Genomic DNA, 24,100 nt, shown 5'->3' with positions numbered 1-24,100 from the left:
GGAGCTCCAAAGATTCGTGTCAACTTGATTCTTAGTGTCTGCGACGGCAGTAAACGACATGCGGTTGAATAAAGCGCGTTCGTCAACTGTGTGTATGCGTTCAGTGCCGTTGCCGTTGCCGTTGTCGTTGTCGTTGCCGTTGGACTCGCATTTTTCTATGTATTGTATATAATCAACCAGACACGCTAGACGGCTGTTGCTCGTGTGTATGAAATACTTTTCTACTTCATATCAATTCATCTGTACACGATCGAATCGGTGAAAACAGTTTGTGTTTAAAACTGAGCATGAACGGATGTATTTTCTGTCGTTGGAAAATTGTCTGAGAATTAAAAAAATTCAACTTGAATACAGTGAGTTTCTACTAAAACCCATTTTGGTTATTATTGTTTTTTTTTTTGCATTGGCAAAGCAAGTATAAATTTGGAAAATTTCAAAGAGTAACAGAAAAAAGAACAGTTTTTCACTGAAACTTCTCAAAACATTTACAACAAACAACATTACCAAAATTATGTTTACAGTGATCAATCGCAAAATGGATTACCTAGCAAAGTACTGGATAAGTTTGTAAAGAGAACTTGAATGAAATTGAGTGCATACGAAATCTGTAATGCTTCAAAAAAAGAGAACGATTTCGAATTTCATGTGAACCGAATTTATGGAATGACAAATAAATATTCTAAGAATTTATTGTGAGTGTGGTGATGAAAAATCAGCAGAAGTATTCTTCCACATAATTTGAAATCGATTGCGCCATTTTTCGGAGAAACAATAAAAAGCGGGACTTTTACCCGTCTAAGTCTGGATTAAACGCAGATAAAAAAAAACAAGTGCGATAAATATCAAAACAAATTCAACAGACGTATTATGAAGCATACTGCGAGATTCGTAAGAAGAGAGGAAAAAAACAAGGCGCTATGAAAATAACCAAATTCAACGACGACAACACGATGATGACACACAAATTTCAAGTGTAAACACAACGCATCATTATTGAATGAATTTATCAGCCGAAGAAAGTACCAAAACGCGTTTATGTCTCATTCAGCTGTGATCGTTTATTACACAAACATTGTTTTTACATCGTACACAGTTACATAGATTCAAACTGACCGAACCATACAATAAAACAAACTACGTTTCGAAACACAGCAAAGGAGAAATGTCATAATAAAAAAACTACGAAGCGAAAACGAAACAATCAATTAAGTACGGAATGTGTTTAGTGATTTCTTGTTTTAGCTTGTTTTGGCTCAAGTCGGCGTCCTGTTGACAGTTCATAACATTTCTTTGGCGCGTTGTTATACGTATAATTTTGTTTTTAAAGACGCATAGTCGTGCTTGTGTTTTGCTTTTGTTCCTCTATCCCATTTTATATAGACTATTAATTATTGTTTTCATCGTCGACGTTGTCGCATTGATTCCCAGTTTTAAGGTCAAGCGAAAAAAAAATTACGCAAAAACAATAAAGCACACGATGAACATTGTCAGTTTCGGTGTACGTGTTTGAGAATCGATAAGTGAAAGTCAATTGCTCTGATAGTGGTGTATCAAATGGATTATACAAAGACAACAGAACAAAAAGCCGAAACAAAAAGAATCTTTGCCGGAATAATCGTGAATATATCCATGGAACATTGACAGCGTCTTGAATCTCTGTGTGATGTAAAGAAGTGCGACGTACGTAAAATTTCATGAATCATATATGATCGTAGTTTGAGACTGATTCCCGCTTATTCTTTCCTGTTCCATCAGTTGTGCTGAAACGCAAGTGACAAATAAACTTTTTCGGACTTTACTCAACGGAAACTTTCAAGTTGAAATTATTATTGATGCTGACGCTTTTTATTTATGTTTTATAAATTTTTGTTCATGAACAGTGCACTTAGTTGACAAAGGATATTTTTTTACACAAAGCAACGAGAATAATTACGTGAACAATTTGTAAAGCTTATACGTTTCAAAACGGACAAGGATTCGCTTTTGTTATAGAAGTTGTGTTGTGTGTTTGTGACTATAACAGTCGTACGCCGTTATTCGATTTACATACATATGTGAAACAATCATCAATGAATAAGACGCAACAAAGATAGAAGGATCTGAAGCCCGTACAACACCTAGCTAAACCGAGTCTGGATTCATCGGAATTCAACCGACAAGATACAATTTGTAAGTATTTGACTCTGAACGTTACTTGTCACACACTCGTTCCGCTTTCATTGGTGTTGGTTTCATTTACGTTATTTACTTTTTTGAGTGATAATTTGTTGACGAAACAGCATTATCGAATTGCGTAATAAAATTCAATTTGTTTACCCGATAATATTTCGCTACACGTCATGAAACTGGGATGCGACATAGGAGCAGGTACAATTCCCAGTTTAGAAATCGGTTAAATCATTTCATTTTATTTTGCCATTGGTTTTGTTTTGATCTTGACGTATAAATGTTCAAGTCGTAATTGTATCGTCGATGGTAGTGGTGCGAGACAGTGGTATTTCATATAGTTAGCGGCACGTGAATTTCGTCGCAGTTCTGATGTCTCCATTCATTGGCCGCATTGCCGCACACTCTAAGTAGTGAGTCACTTGCGATTAGTCGTAATTTTACTCAGAGCTTCCATGTGCAAATTGTCAGGAGCATGAACTTTTTCTCCGGAATCAATGATTACACAATTTATTGAATATTAACACAGTTGATTCGTAACAGAGACACGAAGAAAAAAAATTGGCTTTAGCCTCAGTACGATGTCATTTACTCTATTCCGATATGCGTTATCACCTTATAAGAATTTTATAATATTTTGTTTCAAAACAGAACAAAAGTTCACAATATTGAGAAATCGATTGAATCCCTGCTCATAGTGATTGAATAAAAATAGCCATGGATTTTGCCTCGAATGCTTCAGTTCTCTTCATTTTTTTTCTGCTAAAACATTATCGTACGAGTGCATGAGTGTGATATTCTCGTTATTATTTCCTTGCCAATGTCTTGGTTTTCGATTATATGCGCAACTGTATACATCTGCATATTGTCTGATGCGTCGCTCGAACACAGCAATTGCAATTAAAGTAAATAAGAAAGACACGAATTCAATATATGTGCAATTGAGTAAATAGTGTGCAATAGCCTCGTTTTTTTTTGTTCATTAAATTCATTCTATAAAAATAGAATCAGAGCGCGTGTTGATGTAATCGAGGTTTCTCGAGTGTGCGCTTCGTTGCACTTCTTCTCAGCATTATTTTGTTTACTTCTACTTTAGCTGCTCATTTCTCTTTGCCATCGCGCCGTCGATACAACTGACTACAATTAAACTGTCCCAGCTCGGAAACTAATAATTTGTTCCACAGTGCCGTTTGCATGTGGATCGTAATTTATTTAAACGATTGAATAAGATGACTCAAAAGACTGTTGTGCATTGAAAAATGCTAGAAATTTAATATTTATTTTCATTTAGAGAAAGAATTGCGGAATGCATCTCGTTAGTTTGTAGAAAAACATGTGATTTGGGCTAAAGTCAATTTTGCAATAAAAGAGAAAACTGATTCAATAGAAGGGGTATTATGACAGAAATCCTAGTAAAATGATTGTGACGACCAGAGCTATTTAGGATTCGTGAGGATTTTGTTGATGAATCTTGGGCTTACATTTGATGTTCTTCCGGGTAGATCGAATGAATACATTATCACACAATCTTCACCTAAGAAGATTGTTTTGTACATCGAGGAAAATATATTCAAACCATTGAAAGCGAATTTTTTTCAAAAGTGGTAACATGAAAATAATTTGGTCTGCAAAACAAATCGAAGAACGATAACAATCAGCAATGAAGGCTGCTAAGACACAAACGAAAAAAGTGAACGATACGAATGAACGAAATTGCTTAATCATTATGCACTGAACATCAATGATATACTTGAACTTGAAACTCAAACAAAAACACTACCAGTTTGTTCGTATTTGTTTTCTTTATCCGCGCTAAATGCACAAAAGTAACATAGCCGTACTCAATGGAGCTGAGCACGTACACTGTACTGACCAATTTGTCAGAAATCGACCATTCGTTGCTCGCAGCACAGAAACACACTTTAGAAAAATTGCAGTAAATTGCATACATAACGTTATCTCGGTGCACAATACGAGCTTATCAATAAATGAGCGTATGTGTGAGTGTATATGAGAGTGTATTGCTTGTATACAGTGTATGCGATTGTAATATTGGCTTTAGCGAAATCGAAAGCAAACGAACGGAATATCTGAGCTGATGTCTCAATTACAGATTCGTCAAGTTTCTCACATTATTCAACTTTAGAAAACCCCACCCGAAATCTCTAAATCGACGGAGGATATGATCCAATACTTATTGAGTTTAACATTGTACTTAGTATTGGATTTTGTCTCCAAGCGTCTACGAAATGTACCATAATTCTTGAGATTCTCCTTTAATTTTCTACGTTCATGGTTTTTATTAAACCGTTAAATGGTCATACCATTTCGTATGTATATGTCGATGTGAATAGTATGAACCGAAGCTCGCTCGCAATATTTTGCGCTATACATTCTCCATACATTCTTCAATAATTTCAAAGCTGCAAACTAATGGATGTGTTTGGTATTACGCGGTCTGAAGCTACTGTGTGCGTTTTTAGACTATTGGCGATTTTTGGTATGAATAATAAAAAGAGAAATTCTGTTATAATACTGCGCGTATTCGGTTTTAAATTCCCAAAATAGTTTTCTATCTTCTCCAGTGTGATTATGTATTTATCTCATTCAGTTTTCTTCTGTGTTCACATATTATGCGATATGGCAGAATATATGTATGATCAAAGTAACGAACCAGCACTGTTTGGTTGTACCATATCACTTCTAGTGTGTTTAAAATTTGTTCGCATTATGTCAATTTTTACGATGAAAAAATATAATGAACCACATCGTTTGTGTGAACTTATTAATTTCGGTGCTCATTAGGAACGGTGTAACAAACAAACCTTACGTAATCGTATAAATTTGGCTAAATGATTACGCAGTGACGAATGTGACGATGAATCCGATTTCTCACTCAATCCAAATATGCGATTCATTTCAATTAGAGATGACTTTAGTGCACTCAAGTGCGCTACAGCGCACCCCAGTATTTTTGTTGTTTTTTCGTTCTACTTTAGCTTTTTGACCAGGATTTTTTTTAAATAATATTTTGTCTAACATAACGAAGAAGAGCTTACATTTTCTGCCCCCGGTATTCGCATTGTGTGGTCAAATGCACCTAGTAATTACGCGCATTGGCTCAATTTCGCAATATTACGCAATTTCTACTTTTGGGGATTTTTTCTTCATATTTTACTAATATAAATGTGGTTTTTCAAAAACTGTTCTTTGTTATGTTACACAAAATATTGATACAAAGTTTTTTTGACCAGAATGGTAAAATATAACGAAGAAAAAACAAAAAAACAACAACACAAATACTCGGGTGCGCTAAAGTCATCTCTGATTTCAATACCGGTAAATGCACTCAGAATAACCAGTTACTAACTTTGTTAGCATTGCCAATGACTCTTTTGTTGTGTTGCATCATATAGTAAATTATGGACAGTTCAAATGATCTGCATATTTGTTTGAAACATACGATACAGCAGCAGATAATATATATTATCTATATTAATTTTGCATTAGTAAATTGTCGCATATACTTTTTTTAATTAATCACACTTTGTTTGTGAATCGTTGTAAATAATTCAAAACATTAATCTTATAAGTACTGAGTTCACTCCCAGATCCCGTATACAAAAAAAAATCGATAACTTCCGACTGAGCCATCAATTCACCAAATGCCGAAAAATCAAGCTGTCTCGTTCACTCTTACGTACAATTTCTCTACGTGTACAGCCTATTATACTGTCTATGATTAATATGTGATAATAAACCCGCGCAAGCACATGAAGGTAATCAAGACGGTCTAGACGCCGTGTTGAATGCGGATGAAATTAATTTGAATCGCATAGAATGATAGATGTATAGCATGGAAGTGTGCACAAAACAAAAACATGAAAACGTTGCACGCAGAAGAAAATAAAAATTGTAATCATGACTAAAAAAATCGAAAGGCAACAGTATGAAATGTCTCTTTCGCGTACAACCGATTTAATTTTCTCTTTTGCGTACATTTCGCTTCAATTTGTCATTCATTCTCTACGCTTCGTTTGTGATCGGTATGTAACGAATAATGTATTCTTAACGCTCGTACATTGTTGATCTTGTCGTTACCCGTTTGAATTGTTTGTTTCCTTTTTTATTCGGTCATTTACATACACATATATGCTTTTAAACGCAGTCATAATGTACCACAATCACTTAATTGTCATTTTCTACAAGTACTGCATATGTATCACTATATATGTATCGCTACTGCAGTCATAGCTGCTTCATATCTGATTCAATTAACTTGTTTCACAACTGGATCAAATGACAACGGTTTTCCGCATAAGCATCGAATTAAATGAATTACATTCGATGTATGTGCACTAGGGTATTTTCGGAATCGTTCAATCGAAAAATGGTAAGTCTCATTCGATAGATCTCAGAATTCTGAGTCGATTGATAACATTTTTGTTGCGGATGGACTTGTGGTGACACTTCCCGAAACTAAAAACAAAAAATGTTTTATTCTGAATTTCTATAGTAACGTGTGACAACTAGATTCAATTTTATGTTTTCTTGTCAAATTTTTGCTTTCAAATTTCAAATCAAATCTGGTTGTCACAGGTTACTATGGAAATTCAGAATAAAACTGTTTTTGTTATCAGCTTCGGGAAGTGTCATCACAAGTCCATCCGCGACAAAAATATTATCAATCGACTCTGAATTTTGAGATCTATCGAATGAGGCATACCATTTTTTGATTAAACGATTCCGAAAACACCCCAATGTGCACTGTCGGATTGTATATACTTATGAGTGAGGGTTCACAGTCATTTTTTTCCTCATGCATTCAAATGTTGATCAATTACAACCTCAAATCGATATTCTCGATAAATACTATTTCAAATGTCGAAAGTTGGAAATGAAACCAAAAATTTAATAACAAAACTGTTGTTCAAAACTCATGTGCCCATTAAATCAGAGAAGCAACATACTTTATTTGGCACACATAAACAAAGTTCGATTAGAAAATTACGTACATGAAAACTGAATTGTCATGATAAGACGAAATTGGGTGATGTGTAAATGATGATCGCTTGTGTTAGCACTTGACGCAAATAGAATTGGATAACACAGTGAATTGCGTAATATTCTAATGAATGATGTTATGTTGGGTTTGGACAAATTTTTGGGTATGAAGTATTTATATTTTGTCGTGCCTCCCGCGAACCCCACGAGTCGCAAATGAGAATTTAAATTAACAATCTGGATTACCTTCTTTCGGCCTAATTTTCTCTTATCTACGAAATATATTGAATGAAATCCAACAAAATTATCTTTCTAGATAAGCTATCATAACAACCAGTTTCACAGCATAAAATTGCTAGTAAAAAACGAAATGCGATTTTAGTTTTTTCTCTGTACATCATCCAAATATTTTTATTTTTTTTATTTTGTCGGAGTTTGATACTTTTTTAATTTGAATTTATTGTTTTTTTGTCAACATACAACATATAAACAAATACTGATATCCGAATTCAACGTTGTTGAGTTCTATCTGATTTTCTCTATCTAGTTTAGTTTCTAAGCCCAATTGGCATAGAGAGACAAATGGTCTATTTAACTTATTATGAATAGAATTTCTATGAATTTCTGACATCTCTAGTTAATAAAATCATATAGAATGCGAGCTCGAGCAATTATTTTATTATGTAAATTTAAAATAGCGTGCATGTGCTATGATCACAAATGATAGAGGAAAAAAAGAGGTAATAGGCATGGTAAATAAACAGAAAACAAGAAGCTGTTTTATTTCGTTCTGACATTGAAACAGTCTAGGGGTAAAATCATTTCTTTCATCTTTTATACCCGCACGCATCAAGTAATAACTTAGAAATTCAATGGTATGCATGCAAATCCGAAATATCCATGTATATTCCAACAATATTCATCGTGAACGACAAATGAATATTACTGAATATACATAGATATGTCAAATTTACGTGTATATGTATGAAAAATAAAAATAGTAGCAAATAGTAGTGAATCAAACCTTCAACCGTAAATTTGAACGATTTTGGTAAATAACGGTGAATATTGGAACATTTTTTGACATTACAGTCTAATATTATTAAATATACATAGATATTTGAGATTGACGTGCATACCAGTAAATTAGTGCAGATTGTATAGTCAAAAAATGTTCCAATATTCACCGTAATCCACCAAAATCTGCCAAAATCCTTCAAAAGTGTTCAAATTTTCGGTTGAAGGTTTGATTCACTATTATTTTTATTTTTTCAGAGTTATTTGCGTTCTGCAAAATCGCGTGAAGCCCCTAGGAAACAGTTGTTCTTAGTGATAATAATTGTTAACATACAAAACCATTTATCTTGAAATATAAATCAAATTATCACAAGCAATTCACACTGAATTGATTAGTTCATCATAACTATCCATTTGATGAGAAGTAAGTATGAAAGTTTTTTTAATTTTGTTGTCGATTTTGTTTATTTTTCTGATGTTAGAAAGTTTTTGAAAATCATAGTCTCCACTAAAATCACAAAAAAACACCAGAAAAGTAAATATCAAAGTATTAAAAAAAACAAAATCGAAGAAAAATTCAAAATTTCAAAATCGTTTCATGACAATTTGCCTATTAAATGAATAGTTATGGAAGCCGACTTAAGCAGTCGGCCCATCACAGAGTGTTTGAATTTTTAATTTTTTGACTGTCAATTATTCAATTGTTTTGTTGTTTAATGATAATATTAGTTACTATGAGGTTACATTACATGTTATTGCTATTACTACGCGATTCATTCAACTAAACATCTTACTTAAGAATAAGATTATTACAGTTTGAATCTGATGTAGCCTTTGAATCAAAAACAAGTATAGTAAACTTTTAAAAAACAGCCATATTATTACCAGCTACAGAAAGGAGCCAAACTCAAATATGCAGACGTGTTCAATGTGCATATACATTATCATATACGCGATGCCTATACTTCACGCATAACGATAACCGTAATGTTGTGACGGCAAAAAATAAAATTTATTCTAGTGGAGACGACTTTTTTTCGTTCTGTTCATTTTCTTTCCCCTGCCCGTTTATGTGTCTCAAACATGGATAAGGAATAAATGCATACTAACGCAATATGAACTTTTTCTTTAGTCGTCTTCTTTCAACTTGTTCCAGACGTCAAATTGAGAATAATCAAATATAAGAGTGAAAAAAATAATGAATCGAAATAGAAGAAAAAAAATTAAAAATAAAACGAATACATAAGCACACATTGAAAATGAGTGTGTGTGTGTGTGTATGTGAGAGAGAGAGAGAGAGAGAGAGAGAGAGAGAGAGAGAGAGAGAGAGGAAGAAAGATGTAGGGATCGAGCGGGACAGAAAACTATCTAAACCCGACAAGAAATCGTAAGTAAGATCTTGCAACAACAATGGTATTTGGATACCTAAAACGATATGGCAAAAGGCAGAACGGTAGCAGCCGAAAGGGAAAGAGACGCCGAACAAAGCTAAAAAAAAAGAAAATAACGAAGAAAATACAAAAAGCCAAAATCCTCGTATATTTAATTGAATTGGCTCTTGCATTTTGGTTCACTGAACTTACCAAGGCTAGACATACCCTTCGCATGTGTTCGTGCGAATCAATGTGAATGTTAATGTCAGTGTTAACCGCGTGAGCTTCGTACCGCACAACACAGCACACAGCAGCATAGCACACAGCACAACAAAATGCGAGTTCATTCCACGCGTTTATACACCAAAATATTCACATTGTATAAAAAATATAGTACGTCTTTATGTAGACCATTCGGTTGACTCATTTCAACGATATGCCATTGTAACTACGCACTAAAGTCCTCAATTCGTCTCTTTCCTCGGCTCCGTTGCTCTGTCCATATCATCATCCCGACATTCCCATAGAAGCTGTGTATTTATATGCTTATTTCCCTCCGTCTCTTTGTCGCACAAAGCTGCACACACAAAATGAACAACAATATATCTGTATATATATATATAATATATATATATCGCATATTTATCCTAATCACCGTTCATGTATTTTCGGAATTCTACAAGTTGAAAAAAAGAGACTGTACTGCTGTATTCATATACAATATATTATATATTCCGTAGATATTCCAAACTAATCGAACAGACAATACAAAGCCTAAGACAAACCCAGTGTGTGATTTGAATATATTTGATAAACAATAATTCATTGTGCATCAATGTAAAATGGATATAGTTTTTAAAATATTTATTTTTAAAGGTGCTTGTATTTTGACAACTTTAATAAAACTTTAATTGAAGGGAACAAACAGATTCAAGTGATTCTCGCATCTACATCGATTGCCGTCGCATACAATTATAAAATCATAGTAGCAGCATCTACTTGGTTAAGAGCTAGCGCTCTTATAGCAAACATTCGTAAAAAAATCGTAATCGTATATGCTCAATTGATAGGCGTCAAGTGTCAATCAATCAAATAATTTGTGATTATTCGCCCAAAAATTGCTTAAAATTGATAGTTAAATCACCGGCCAGACATTGAGTCAATCACACCGTGTCTTAGTTCGGTTGTCAAACCATGCACAACTGTGAGGAAAATTCGTCTGACCAGTAAACATATGAGTGTTTCAGAGATTTTTTCACAAAATTCCACCTGGTTTCGATAGTTTGGCTCAAATGATGACGATTGGTACAAATATAAATTCCCCCAGTTCACAGGGCGGTTCCCCAGGAGCCCATAAAGTACTACGTAAAGCGATTTTCGAAAATCTAACTTCTAAACGGCTGAGATTTCTGGGGTGACTTAAAATTTACCGATTTTCAAGGGTGGTTTTTATAGTGAAGTGGTGGTTTTTTTGGAGTGACATGTTCAGCAATGTTTCTTATTCCGCCAAGATCTACAACTTTGCCGAAGAAAGTATAGCAAAATTCTCCGCCGTTTAGAAGTTAGATATATATATACGTTCGTCATTGGTTATAATTTGCAGTTCAGTTTGTTACAGACATTCGTTTGAAGCTCAAAATCTGCCCTAGAAAAGCCAAAACACAGCACAAAAAGAATTGATCACGATGTGACCTCAAGAATTTCACCAGAGTATCAGACCGCTGAAAAGTGTTGTTGTTTTAAAATAGTTTAGAATTCCAGTTATAACTGCGTATTCGTATATTGCTCTTGACATGGATGTTTAGTCTCCTTTCATGTTTTTTTTCTCCTAAAGCTTATGCTATGTAATTTTATTTGTGTCACATATCGTCTTTTCTGTCATACGACAACAACAACAACAATTTTTTTACTTCTTTATGTCACAAATATCACCTACTTTTTCTTGTTCTTCTCTTCTTTTCCTGTGCTTCTTCTTCTGTTGCAAATGAAAAGTGCGTCGTTTGTACCACATTTTCATTAAATTTGCCAGCATGAGCCAAAGAGGTGATACATTCGCCTTTCACTATACATTTACCAGATTCATTGTGGATTGCAAACTTTGCATTTCTTCACGTATCTCTCTTTCTCTTTCCCCTTCGGTTTTGCTTTACACTTTTTTTCTTGTTCGATTTATGTTGGAGGTAAGCTGTGTATTCTCTGTGTTGGCTCTCTCATTCGGCTGATTCTCTAATGCACGTGTGTCATGCATATGATACCGAGACGTATTTGAAGTTGTATATATAAGTATGTCAACGTGCCAAGCGGAACACGCATTAACATTTAAAACGTGCCGTTTTACTAAATGGTTTACCGAATTCTTGAACTCAGAATAAAATGAAAATAAAAAAAAAGTTTCCATCCATTACGGTTGAGTGTAATAATTGTTTGATTGAATTTAACGTGTGCCAAGAAAATTAACTAAGATCATTTTGTAAGCTGAGGTAATTCCGGATCTATTCAAGAATGTGCCATTTTTAATGCAAACTAATATTGTTAAATTAAATTGGACAAATATGTTTTCTTCTCTTCTAAATTGGTAGTTATTTCGCTGTCATTATGATTTTTTGAATTTTTCATTTGACAAAGGTAACATTGGAACAAATATTGAATTAACTCGCTGAATATCGGTCGCGTAAAAAAAACCTTTAAGCCAACAGAAATACTCTTATAAATTTTCCTAATAATTATAAAATGATAAAAATTCATCTGATGATCGTGTGAGAAATATAGTCAGCATTTTTTTATACTCGCGCAATTTACTTCATCGTACATAAGTCATATGACATAGACCTTCAAATGAGAGAAAAAAAAAACAAAATAAACGCAACTGAATCGAAAGCAAGCGACTAGCTATATAATGGTGGTTTGACGAGATGTAGCAGGGAAGGGAGTTCAATGCATCGTATACGTGCAATGTAAATAGCCAAGTAAACGAGCGAGTGCGCTATGACTGAATGACTTGCTTTTGGTTTCATTTAGTACGCATCGGAATTCAAATGCAGTGCATTGAATATGGACAGAGCATTATATTACGTTTCTGGTTTTTCGCGCCCACTCAGTACAATGAAAATGATTCAATCTGAAGAGAGAGAGCGTTGTTAGGGACATTATTTATTTTACTATCACATAATCCCATATTGTACGAGTGACTCTTGGCTTTGTCTTCTTTTGGTTGCATTTTCCATTGGGTTCAGCGGTAAACTTATTGTTTTGCTGGTTGATAGAACTGCGGAAATGTATGATTCGCCGTGGCGATTTTCAAAAATTCCAGGACATTTACTAATGGGGAAAAGGAGGCAACCGTAAATTAATACAGTGTGTCGGAGAGATGAGATAATGTTTGTTGAAACAGAACAAAGACTTGCCTATTTGTTTTATATTCACACATGTGTGATATAATCATAGAGCGTATATTAATCGTTGCTCTTTGTTTTTCCTTATTTAATTTGTATCTGAATTATTCATAAAATTCAATTACAAGTTTTTGCGTTGAAAGGCAAAAAAAAAACACGTATACAAACAGTAAGTACACGGAAATATTGAATACATTGGCATGTTTAACTACTGCCATTTTTGTTCTGGGTTGCTATTTATGACTGTTTTTCCTCTATGTTTGTCTCTGTCGCTGGTAATGCATATTCTGTCGCAATGCAAATCGACGTGATGGGCTAAATATGTAAATCATTGTATCGCGCGCTACTTGCGGCGATGGCATGCACTTGCTGAAAATTGTGAGTGTTTTCTGATATTTGATGAAGGATAATTCTGTCGTTGAGTCACCCATTTGCACGTTGAACGCTTTCGCAGTTTTGCACTATCAAAAACTAATTAGCGAAAAAAATGGCAAAAACAAGGCATAAATTGCAAGAAAAAAGCTGGCATTTGTCATAATCACATATATATCAAATTTAAATTCGTTTATTTTATTTCCTATAGCTGATGTGAGTGACACAAATGCTCTTTTGGCACGAATCAGGTACGCTTCATTCAAAGTCCTGTCAATGCCAACTCAATACGAGCGATGTATTTCCAAATATTTCTGAAACGCACGCGTCGAGTAATGCAACACAAAGGAGACGGAAAATTACACAGTCAGAACCAGGAAGTCATTTCGATCAAGCCCACATATTATCATCATATTGAGTAAAAGACGGCTGCATATAAGTGCAGTTAAATAAACGCTACCGCTTTTGTCTGTTTTGTTTTTATGGTTCTGTTTCACTTTTCATGAGTTAATTGTTGTTCTTTTTCCTTTCTTTTTGTTTATGTTTTATTCACAATGCATATCGATACTATTGTATCAGACATGCCAGCCAGTAGACGATCAAAGTACTAACAGTGAACCCAAGTTGAACTGAACGATGAAAAAATAATACTTTATACTTCATACTTCATATTGATCTGGTTTTCAATCGGGTGATGCAATGAAAACATACAATAAACACGTGCTTATTAATCGGTCATATATATATACAATTTGGTCAATTATATTACGTGAACATCGACGATGACGATACGCGAAAAGAATATATTAAGTGATAAAAACTGTTTTAAGTTGTACATTTTTTGTCGAGTTTTGAACTAACGGCAAAACAATAAGTTCGCCCAAACTGAAGGCAGTGACACTGCCATGAAACGGTTTCTTATAAATCAACAAATATTGCTTTGTTGAGGGATTTTTTTCTTCTTCGTCTTTAAATTCAATTTTGCGCGCAATCGCATTGCGTTTCAGCGACATGTGAGTTATAAGAGATACGTGCAGACTGTACATTCGACAAACAAATAAACAAAAAAAATACCAATAAATTATATCATTGTGCATAAATCCGAGCACGTGCAGCTTGTATCCGTTTTCGACCGATTACAGTTTGTTCAAAGCTTTTCTTCCATACTAACGTTCACTATACAGTCGTCGTGAACATGTGATCATATTCTTATTCATACGTCAACGCTAAAGTATCGTGTTTTATGAAATAGGCAACACAAATTTATATATATATGCATTCTATGGCATCAAAAGCCCTTGTAGGGGCTTCTCCAGCAAAAAAAACAATTTTGAAAAATAAACGAAACCTATATAGTTGACATCATGATGCAGAAGCAATCGAATAAATGTGAACAAAAAAAAACGATTATTTTTTCGCTTCTTAATAGAATGTGGTATGAACATAGCTAGTTATATCGATGTTCACTTTACGTAGAAGAAAAATTTCGTTCGTGTTCTGACAGTTCTGCCACGTGCTTTGTTAATCGAGTGCATTTCACTGATGAAAACGTGCTAACAGTGTAATACGTTGGAATTGCAAATATAAATGAAATAACGTACACTGAACATAACAAACGACAACAAAACTAAACGTGAACTTCACGAAAATTCTTTCTTCTAAATCTATCCAACTAATTGCTGGTTGAACCAATTTTCTCATACTTCGTATTACATAAATTAACTTATATGTGATGCTCTCTGTATGAGTTCAGTGCACGGATGAATGGGCGTGGGTATATTACGTGTATTGCCATAGGTAGATGAAGAGATCTTGTGAATATGGGGCACGATAACGATGCAGTTCATTCTTTATTATTTGTTACTCAATTCTTTAATGTGGTTTTGTAATGTTTCTGTGCATAGTTTTATTTCTGACTTTTCTTTGCCTCTGGTTCCGTACAAAATTTAACGCACCGAAAACCATTTGGTTTATAGAAATATACGCAAGTATGAGTGGATTCCATGAGATAAAAGTCCACTGTGTGCACACCATGATGTATCATGTGACGCGCGCGAATCTTTTGAGAGCACGTAAATTGAACTGATTACATAAAACACAACCGCTCCGAAATGGATCACTTCATATGATATTATTTCATCTTATCGAATTCATTTAACGGTGCTTATTGTCAACCTCACTTTATGAATAGTATATAGAAACGACGCACACACAAAATAAATGGAAGAATCACAGTGACTTTTAAATTTGTCGCTTGCCACATGTTCGTGTGTATAACGCTGATTTAGACATTCATGCAAAACCTACATAGAAATCATGCCATAAATTGAAGAAAAGGTATTCCACGACACAGCCAAGCAACAGAACATAGAATAGAAAATCACACAAATAAATAGTTAACCCAATTTATATACAAAATATCTAATCAATAATGACCCATTTTAGTGGTGCGTAATACTATTATAATTATTCCGATTAACATTTACGAAATTAGTTTATATATAAAGTACACAATATGATGACACCGAACTCATGCTGCGATCGTATTCAGCCAATTATTGAACAAATACCTAGGGGTGGACACTGGACACAGGATTTAAGATTTAAAAAGAGCAATGCGTATGAGTGCAATACAGAGAGATATGAGGATTCCAAATAATTTATCAAGATTCATTTTGAATTTTTTCACGTGTGTTTTCGGTCTGCCATTTGGTCAAATTTAAAGAGATCCATGAAGAATGGAATAAATTAGAAACCCCTTTAGACAAATATAAGCATACAAGAAAAGAGAAAAAAAGACGGGAACAAAAACACAGCCTATTCATTCAAGCAATTAATTGCTGCGGTTTTCATTATTGAGCCGTACGTGTGATATTAACGTCAATATGCAATGTTGAGGTGCAAATTTTGGGACGAAAATATTTTTCGAAATGAAAACACACAAACTCGGGATGTATTTACGAAAGCAACATTCAACCCCATTTTTAATATTCTCTAGGTTGTACACAACCTTAGAAACCATGGTTTCTACCTACACATTTTACTAGTCGTTTTTTTCTCAAAAAGTTTGCTTTTCCACAATTTTTTTTTGTTTTTTCTTCAAAAAAAGAAGATTTGTACTTTATGATCAAAAATCATACGGCATTACCAATTCAAATCCATTCACCAGCAGCTCGAAATTCCAGCCTGGTACATACACTTTATTAGCAATAGTTTTTGGCTCAACGGTCCAAAACAATTCGTTAGATGTGGACAGACACATACAAGGATAGAATGAGGCCTGAATTCATCGGTCATTGGCATTGTGAGTCAAGAAAGGGAGGGAATAAAACAGGACAACAGACATACATACATATAAAATTGGCGACACAATCTCTGATTAAAAGTTCATTTAATTTCACTCATGAGCATTTTCTGTTTATACGCTGTGCGAGTATGTATTTTTTGGCTGTGGAATCGCCAGTGTATCTGTGTTTTGACAACCACAACAGAAACACATGGCTAGATGATGTTGATGTATTGTGCATTCGGCTTCACAACAATCAATTTCATCTACTTTTTCCGGAGAGTCGAGTATCGTTAATAAGAAACAATATACTTGTGAATCATGAGCACAATCAAAGTTCAGACCCACGGTGTTGTCAATACTAAATATAGTACTCCGAAATACAGTTGTTGGTTTCGAATCGAAATTAAGTAGATGGCCCTATTTCAGCCTAATCACAAGGGCACGTCTCTCGCTTGTTTCGCAAAAATTTTATTGCGCGGATGCTAAAACTTGCGAATATCACCAACGTCGTCATCTCTGTATAATAATGTAATCGGTGACTTCGTCGATTTCATTAATTTAAGGTCAAGAAACTAGGACAGTTGCTGATTTAACATTTAAAAAAAGGGATTATTCAATGAACAGTCGTCGCCGTTCTATAAGAGAATACGGAAATATTTGGAAATTTTGAAAGAATAACCGAGACAATTGCATGGACATACTATATCATACTCGCCCGCGCAAATAACAGCTAACATTTTGACATAATTGCGAGAGGCAATATTTGACTACACATAAAAATCTCGTCTATAATTCAATTGCAAACAGAGAAATGCCATAAAATGTTTATGAAATAACCCCCTTTTATATGCGCTTTTTACTTATTCGATATCTCTCTCTTTTTTTCAACAGGTGACATTGTGTGCCGAATTAACTGCTTATATGAAACAGAGGAAATGATCCTTTGATATTATACCCAATAAACAGTAGGTTTTGTTTTACGAGATTTACTTGTGGAAAGTGAATCTCAATTCAGTTCATATACTTTGATCAAACGACGACTACCAGACTGTCCAAGATGCCTATCAACGGTCACGGTCAAAATATGCTAAGCGGAGGAACGAATGGGATGCTCAATGTGTGCGTCAATAATGCCACAGGCGGCAATAATTCTGCCAAGGTACTTAATCATTACCATAATAAATGTTTTAACGTAAATTCTTGATCAAAAATTACGACAAAAAGCACGTTTCTGAATGGATTTCCTATTTTCTCTGCCTTTAGACAAATAACAGTAGTAAAAATGGTCACCGATCGTCACATCAAACGCATCCTCATTTGAGCAATGTGTCAACCTCATCATCACCAACGAGCTTCATGCATGACAGTCACTCAAATGGTGCAATTCACATGAGTGGAGGTCCAATGAGTCCAAATAGTCAAGACGAATATTCTAGCAGTTATGATTTAAATTCACACCTTAAACGAAAGGAACTATTTACACAGCGAAAGCAACGCGAGTTTATACCTGATAACAAAAAAGATGACAGCTACTGGGACCGTCGACGTCGCAACAATGAAGCGGCAAAACGATCTCGAGAAAAACGACGATACAATGATATGGTGTTGGAGCAGCGTGTTGTCGAATTGACAAAAGAGAATCACGTGCTGAAAGCCCAATTGGATGCGATCAAGGATAAATATAATATTTGCGGTGAGAATTTGGTGAGTGTGGAACAAATCATGGCGACACTACCAACCACCGAACAAGTTCTGAGCATTACAAAACGACCAAAATTCAACACAAGCAGCGGAGCATCACCAAGCGATTTGTATCCACAATCGCCAGGTTCACCAAATCAAACATCAGTGATTCAGCAATCATCATCAGGTAGGTGTAAAGTTTAAGTTATTGTGAAAATCAGAAGCTCAGAAATCTCTAATGTCCTTTTTCCTTTTGTCCAGGTCCAGCTTCAGTTGATTCGTCATCGCCGCCAGCACCTTCATCTGTGGCACCGACCACTAACGTACCGACAATTGTTGCTCCAATTGTAACACAGACACCTCAAATTCAACCGTCTTCTGTAGTTGCGGCTGCTGCTTTTGCGCATTTAAATAATACATACTTGGATGCAACGCCACAACGAAATACTTATGTAAGTTGCTCACCAAAAACTAAGCTCAAATAATTTATCTGCTTCGTCAGAGAGAGTATGGCCGATATTTATGTTGTCTTTTTAATTTTGAAACAGAAATACCGTGATAGTGGCCCCATTGAAATTGATGGTAGACATGAAATCTATGGACCTCGACCAAATTTCCACAATGCTGACCATCCAAGCCCAAATAATAATACCAATGGATGTAATGGTAGCACTACTATAAATGGTAAATAACACACTCTATCCACCTTGGTGATATAGACTAGAAATGGAATTTGATTTCAATTTCGATTTTTTTCTTCAAAATTTAGCGCGATACAATCAACATCTTTCGCCACTTTCTCGATCAGCCAATACACAAGCCGATCATCATCGGCATGCTGCGCACGCAATAGCTTCACATTCACAACTTCATCCTTTGCAGCATTTTGAAACGAACGATGTGAACAAAATTAGTCAGTCGAATTCAAACTGCAATGGAAGTGACACTGACATAACTGCTGTCGACGACGATTCAAACGTTTTGAATTTGTCACGGCGCCGCAACAGTGATACAACAAATTGTAACGGTTAGTATTTGATTCTAGAACAAACGGTGTAAAAAAAATGTAAGACTCAATCAATATTAAATCCATTTTTATTCTAGGTAATCATAAAGCTAAGAATGGTAACGAAACTCCCCCGAGAAGTATAATTTATGTGAGTATAACATTTGAAAAGCCTGAAAAATGGACAAATAAATAATGAATTGTGATTACTATTCATTATTTACAGGCTTCACTTGGTAGTTCAGCATCGACAGAGGACGACCAATATAGTGTTGACAATCAGCCAATAACCGACACAAACAACAGCTTGCCGTTGAAACTTCGACACAAATCGCATTTGGGCGATAAAGATGCAGCAACCGCACTACTGGCTCTCCAACACATTAAACAAGAACCTAATTCGAGATTGTCACCCCCATGGGATGGTGAGGGATCGAGCGATGAACGTGATTCTGGTATATCGATTGGGGCCGCCGAATGGGGCATTCAACGAAGCTATCAACTCAATGAACGGCCCGAAACTAGCCAAATTCCACACAATATACGTTCAATGACAGCTAAAACATTTACGATTCCATCATCAGTGTTGCCATCAGTTGGCATAAATGGTATTGGAGCGGCGATTGGAAATTTGGCGGCTAATCTTAGCAGCGTTGGTGTAATGGGTGGACTAACGATGGGCAGTTGTGTTGGCAATGTATTAGGTGTAAATGAAAACAGTTCCGATCGTGACGAACGGAATCATCGCTATGGAGAGCAAAAATCATTCCGTGCACCAGTTATGTGTCACCTTGAGATCAACAGCAACACGGATGAGGGCAATGTCAAAGAAGAAAATGTACATTTGAAAACCCAAATTGCAAGGCTAGAGAGCGAGGTGGCATCGATTAAAAATATGATGATTTTAAATACAAACTCTGTATCAGCCACAGCTGTTCAATGAAAATATTTACAAAATTATGTAAAAAACAACTGCTGTTAACCGAAACTTTATTTAGTGTTTATTGAATAAAAAACGAATTGAAATCACAATATAAAGTTAAGAAGTTTTGAAAATCAGATGTCATCGACACACATTTTCTTAAATTTCTAAGAATTTGCAATTGAACGAAAAAAAAAAAAAACAACAACAACAACAACAACTAGCATTTCAAATCTGATTTCAGCAACGAACAATTTAACCATTGATTGTTAATTTACGTTGATCAAGCGGCTTATTTCCTTTGAAATTAATGTTCCCAATTCCTTTTGTATACAACGTATGTTAGCTAATAATATTAAGAAGAGGAAAAAATAGTTAGCACCAGATGATATACACCAGGAATACATTTTATTATTAATAATTCAATTGACTTACTGAGAATGCGTTGGGGGTGTGTGCAGAGTAAAAAAATACAATGCATTTGCTGTATGTATTAAGGAAAGAACGTAGAAATTAAACACATACTTATTGAAAACTTCAAAAGACTTAAATCAGTGAGCGGACGAAAATTGGTTTCGTTTGCCAAGTAAAACATCAAAACTCAATAATCATTTTGAACTGAAATCCAGACGAGATTTAATGCCAAAACAAAACGAAACAAAAGTATCTCGGAAGGGGCGAAATAATTTACGCTTGAATTATTATCGCCTTGGGATTACTGAAAATAATCAATACAGCATATAATTACAAAAAAAAATCATCGACGAAAATGACTAAAAAAAATCAACTATGATAGAATGCGTAGGAACTAATGAAAATGAAAATGAAAACAAAAAACAATTGTTACACTGTATTTATTTTTTTAAAGGATCAATATCTAGAACTCCGTAGCGATTATTTTTTCATATAAAAACTATGTTTATATCATTCATATTATATACAAGTGAGTTAAGAAGAGCGATAGAGTAGCTAATTTAACTAAAGCATAAAAAATGGATTCAATGTGAACACGGATGTGAAACATCAAGTAGGATAAGGTAGCGAGTGAAGTAAAGAGAAATATTGTTGGATTTTAATAAAATTATATATATATATTTAACATTAAAATGGAATTTATGAATAAATAACTCGCTTATTATTTTCATACATTATGCATACGCGCAAGAATATTTAGCTGGTTTTTGGAAAAGCGTTGGAATGCCGTTTATTTTATTCTATTTATTTGCCTTACTCTAATTTATACTAGATATGTAAGAAAGCTTTCCTTTGCTGGAATTCTAAGATTGAACCGTAAAATTCATCCAATTCAAAATCGGTTGTTCTAAGAGCGATTTCGATTTTGTCCCAAGAAATGAAAGAATGCCTAATTTTCACGTTATCTGTCACAACTATATTTCTTTTGTTCGTTTCGTTTCCACTGAAATCAGTACCTAACGTACTGGATCGATAAAATTGTCTATCGTTGATCAAATTCAGAATTTGAATATTAACGAAATGAAAGAGAGAGGTGCTTTTTTTTAACTATCTACTCATATCAAATGATTAAAAAATTGTTATTTCAACGTCAACTCATTGCAAACGGAAGTGAAGTAAATTCGGTTTGGACCGTAAAGCGAGCTAACTCTAAGAAGTGATAAAATCTATGAACTTTAATGTACTAGCAAGAAAAAACGAATCATTTCAGATAATGTAATTGTAATGATATAATTTTTTTGGGAAAAATCAAGAAGAAAACCATAAAAAACTGTGCAAAATAGAAACTTTTTCATATACAATACTTACAGATTTTAATAATTTTTGTAGCCCTTTTTTCCTATCTTTTTTGTTTGTTACATTTATTATTGATTTTTGAAATGAAGTAATTTAACCAGGGGATATAGGGAAAATATTATGATATCTTGATGCGTTTTTTTTAAATAATTACAATTAATTTTATCATATTGCTATTTTTTATTTTTTACTGATACTGTTCATCGTTGTTATTAAGGGATGCATATGCTTTTTATTGGCATACCCTTTTATCAATTCGATTGAACATTAGAACAGCATAAATTTTGTTTGTTACAATTTATTCTTATAAAATTGTATAAATAAAAAAACATTGAAAATGTATGATTTGATGAGTGATGTTTTTCTTTGTCGCTCTCACACTTACCTTACAGGAGATTGAACGAGCTAAAAGGATTTATATTCTTTATCACTTTGATCATACCTAGCCATTACTTTGATCATTTTTTCATCAACGAGAACGCTCATAAAGAAAACTATGGTTCTTGAATAGATTCAAAAATTGTTGTCCATTTTGAACGAAATCACATTCGATATTTCTTCAATGTTTCCGAATTGAGCATGGACAATGCACATTCTACCACGACCTCAATAGATGGGCGGTGTCCATCATTCAATCTAGAATAGAATGTACTGTGAAATATTCAAAAAAATCAATATAAAATGATAAATGCTTTATTTGTCACTCGCTCTTCATCTTTCAATCAATTCTGGTGCATAAATAATTTATGTTTTTGTTTGTTTAGTAATTAAATCAGTAACAATTTTTAAAAATATCTTTGATTTTTTTGTTATTTTCATTTATTCTACTCAAATTAGCAACGACTTTCGACTAAGAATTACAATAACATAATGGGTCTAAATATTTCTTTTACTTTAACACGTGTTAAGTCGATTTTTGTGATAACTTCGGTACTAGTTTAACACTGGAAATGTAAATGTGTCTATGCATTTAATACGTGTTATCTCCGTATTTTGGTGCTAATGGTGGAATTTCGTGTTAAAACGGAAAAAATGACTTCAAATTGTGTTTTAACATAGATGATTGCAAATTCCAATTATATTTTATTGTTTAATAACATTGTTTATTTGTTTGAAATGCTTTCAGCTATTTATATCTACAAAAAATTTCTTGGATATTTTGGAATTATTTTTAAAACAAGATCAAATTAAGAAATACAATTTTGATTTTTTCCAAGCCTTATTCATTTCTATTCAAAACTTCTGGAAGGTTTTAGAACTTAGATTTCTAACCTGGACAAATTTTGAACGCATTGAATGATAAATTTGTGAAAAATAAATGAAACTTCTAGCAGACTTGAGAACTTTTCGCGAATATTCTCTCTCTGGTGTCTGCATTCTTATTGATACTGATCCAAAATTGATATTTTTTCAATTTATAAGATTTTTTCGTGGATTAGTTTCTTAGGCTTGAAAACAACTTGAAATTTCCCGAATTTTTTTCAAAACTTCCAAAAGGTTTGAGAAGTTAGATTTTTAACCTGGACAAATTTTGAACGCATTGAATGATTAGTTTGTGAAAAATAAATGAAACTTCTAGCAGACTTAAAACTTAGACTTCAAACCTGAATAATAATTCTAAGCCAAATTAAAAATTTCATTTATTTGTTCTGAAATTTGATATTGTTTTAAAAGGCTTGAAATTATTATTCACGTTTGAAGTCTAAGTTTTAAGTCTGCTAGAAGTTTCATTTATTTTTCTCAAAATTATCCTAATCCACGAAAAAAACTTATAAATTGGAAAAATATCAATTTTGGATCAGTATCAATAAGAATGCAGACTCCAGAGATTGTTGTTTAATTTTTTTAAATTTGATTATCTTTGATCCAACAATGTCTTTCGGAAACATGTGAGTTCATATTGACTGAACAAAAAAATTGAAGTGTGAACTAAATAAAATTAATCACTGAGAATTATTATCGAAATTGCAACTAATAATATATATTGGCAACACATATAACCAGAACTGGTGATATTCCTAATACTAGTAAATAGTGGGTACAACTATAACACGAAATTATGGGATAACTCAACAGAAATTACATTAGAATATTCTTTTTCGTGAT

The 24,100-nt window shown here is 33.9% G+C and overlaps 2 protein-coding genes across 4 annotated transcripts in view; both read left to right on the top strand.

The window, feature by feature from the left end:
• The window catches only part of LOC129574076 (zinc finger Ran-binding domain-containing protein 2), a 103,360-nt gene extending 89,207 nt beyond the window's left edge, over nucleotides 1–14,153 (top strand). Inside the window, exon 6 of the mRNA XM_055455460.1 lies at nucleotides 14,103–14,153. Within this exon, the coding sequence (XP_055311435.1) occupies nucleotides 14,103–14,138 (36 nt within the window). The 3' untranslated portion in view covers nucleotides 14,139–14,153. The remainder of the gene's footprint in view (nucleotides 1–14,102) is intronic.
• On the top strand, nucleotides 1–22,339 carry LOC129574070 (uncharacterized). 3 transcript variants are annotated; one of them, XM_055455441.1, is made up of 8 exons: nucleotides 1–2,169; nucleotides 17,505–17,772; nucleotides 17,877–18,483; nucleotides 18,558–18,748; nucleotides 18,845–18,980; nucleotides 19,066–19,323; nucleotides 19,401–19,453; nucleotides 19,529–22,339. In XM_055455441.1, exons 2-8 carry the CDS (start codon nucleotides 17,671–17,673, stop codon nucleotides 20,243–20,245), a joined length of 2,064 nt encoding a protein of 687 aa, XP_055311416.1. In that variant the 5' UTR covers nucleotides 1–2,169; nucleotides 17,505–17,670; the 3' UTR covers nucleotides 20,246–22,339. The 3 variants fall into 3 exon arrangements, with proteins under 3 accessions (XP_055311416.1, XP_055311419.1, XP_055311417.1); XM_055455444.1 differs by having other exon boundaries at nucleotides 304–353; XM_055455442.1 differs by lacking the exon at nucleotides 1–2,169 and adding an exon at nucleotides 16,438–16,628.
• Nucleotides 22,340–24,100: the final 1,761 nt, after the last annotated feature.

This window comes from Sitodiplosis mosellana, unplaced genomic scaffold, assembly GCF_009176505.1.
Source record: "Sitodiplosis mosellana isolate CC-2019 unplaced genomic scaffold, AAFC_SMos_1.0 Smas_scaffold_6150, whole genome shotgun sequence".
Taxonomy (NCBI): domain Eukaryota; kingdom Metazoa; phylum Arthropoda; class Insecta; order Diptera; family Cecidomyiidae; genus Sitodiplosis; species Sitodiplosis mosellana.
Note: the sequence above shows the minus strand (reverse complement) of the source record. Positions and strands in the feature narration are given on the sequence as shown.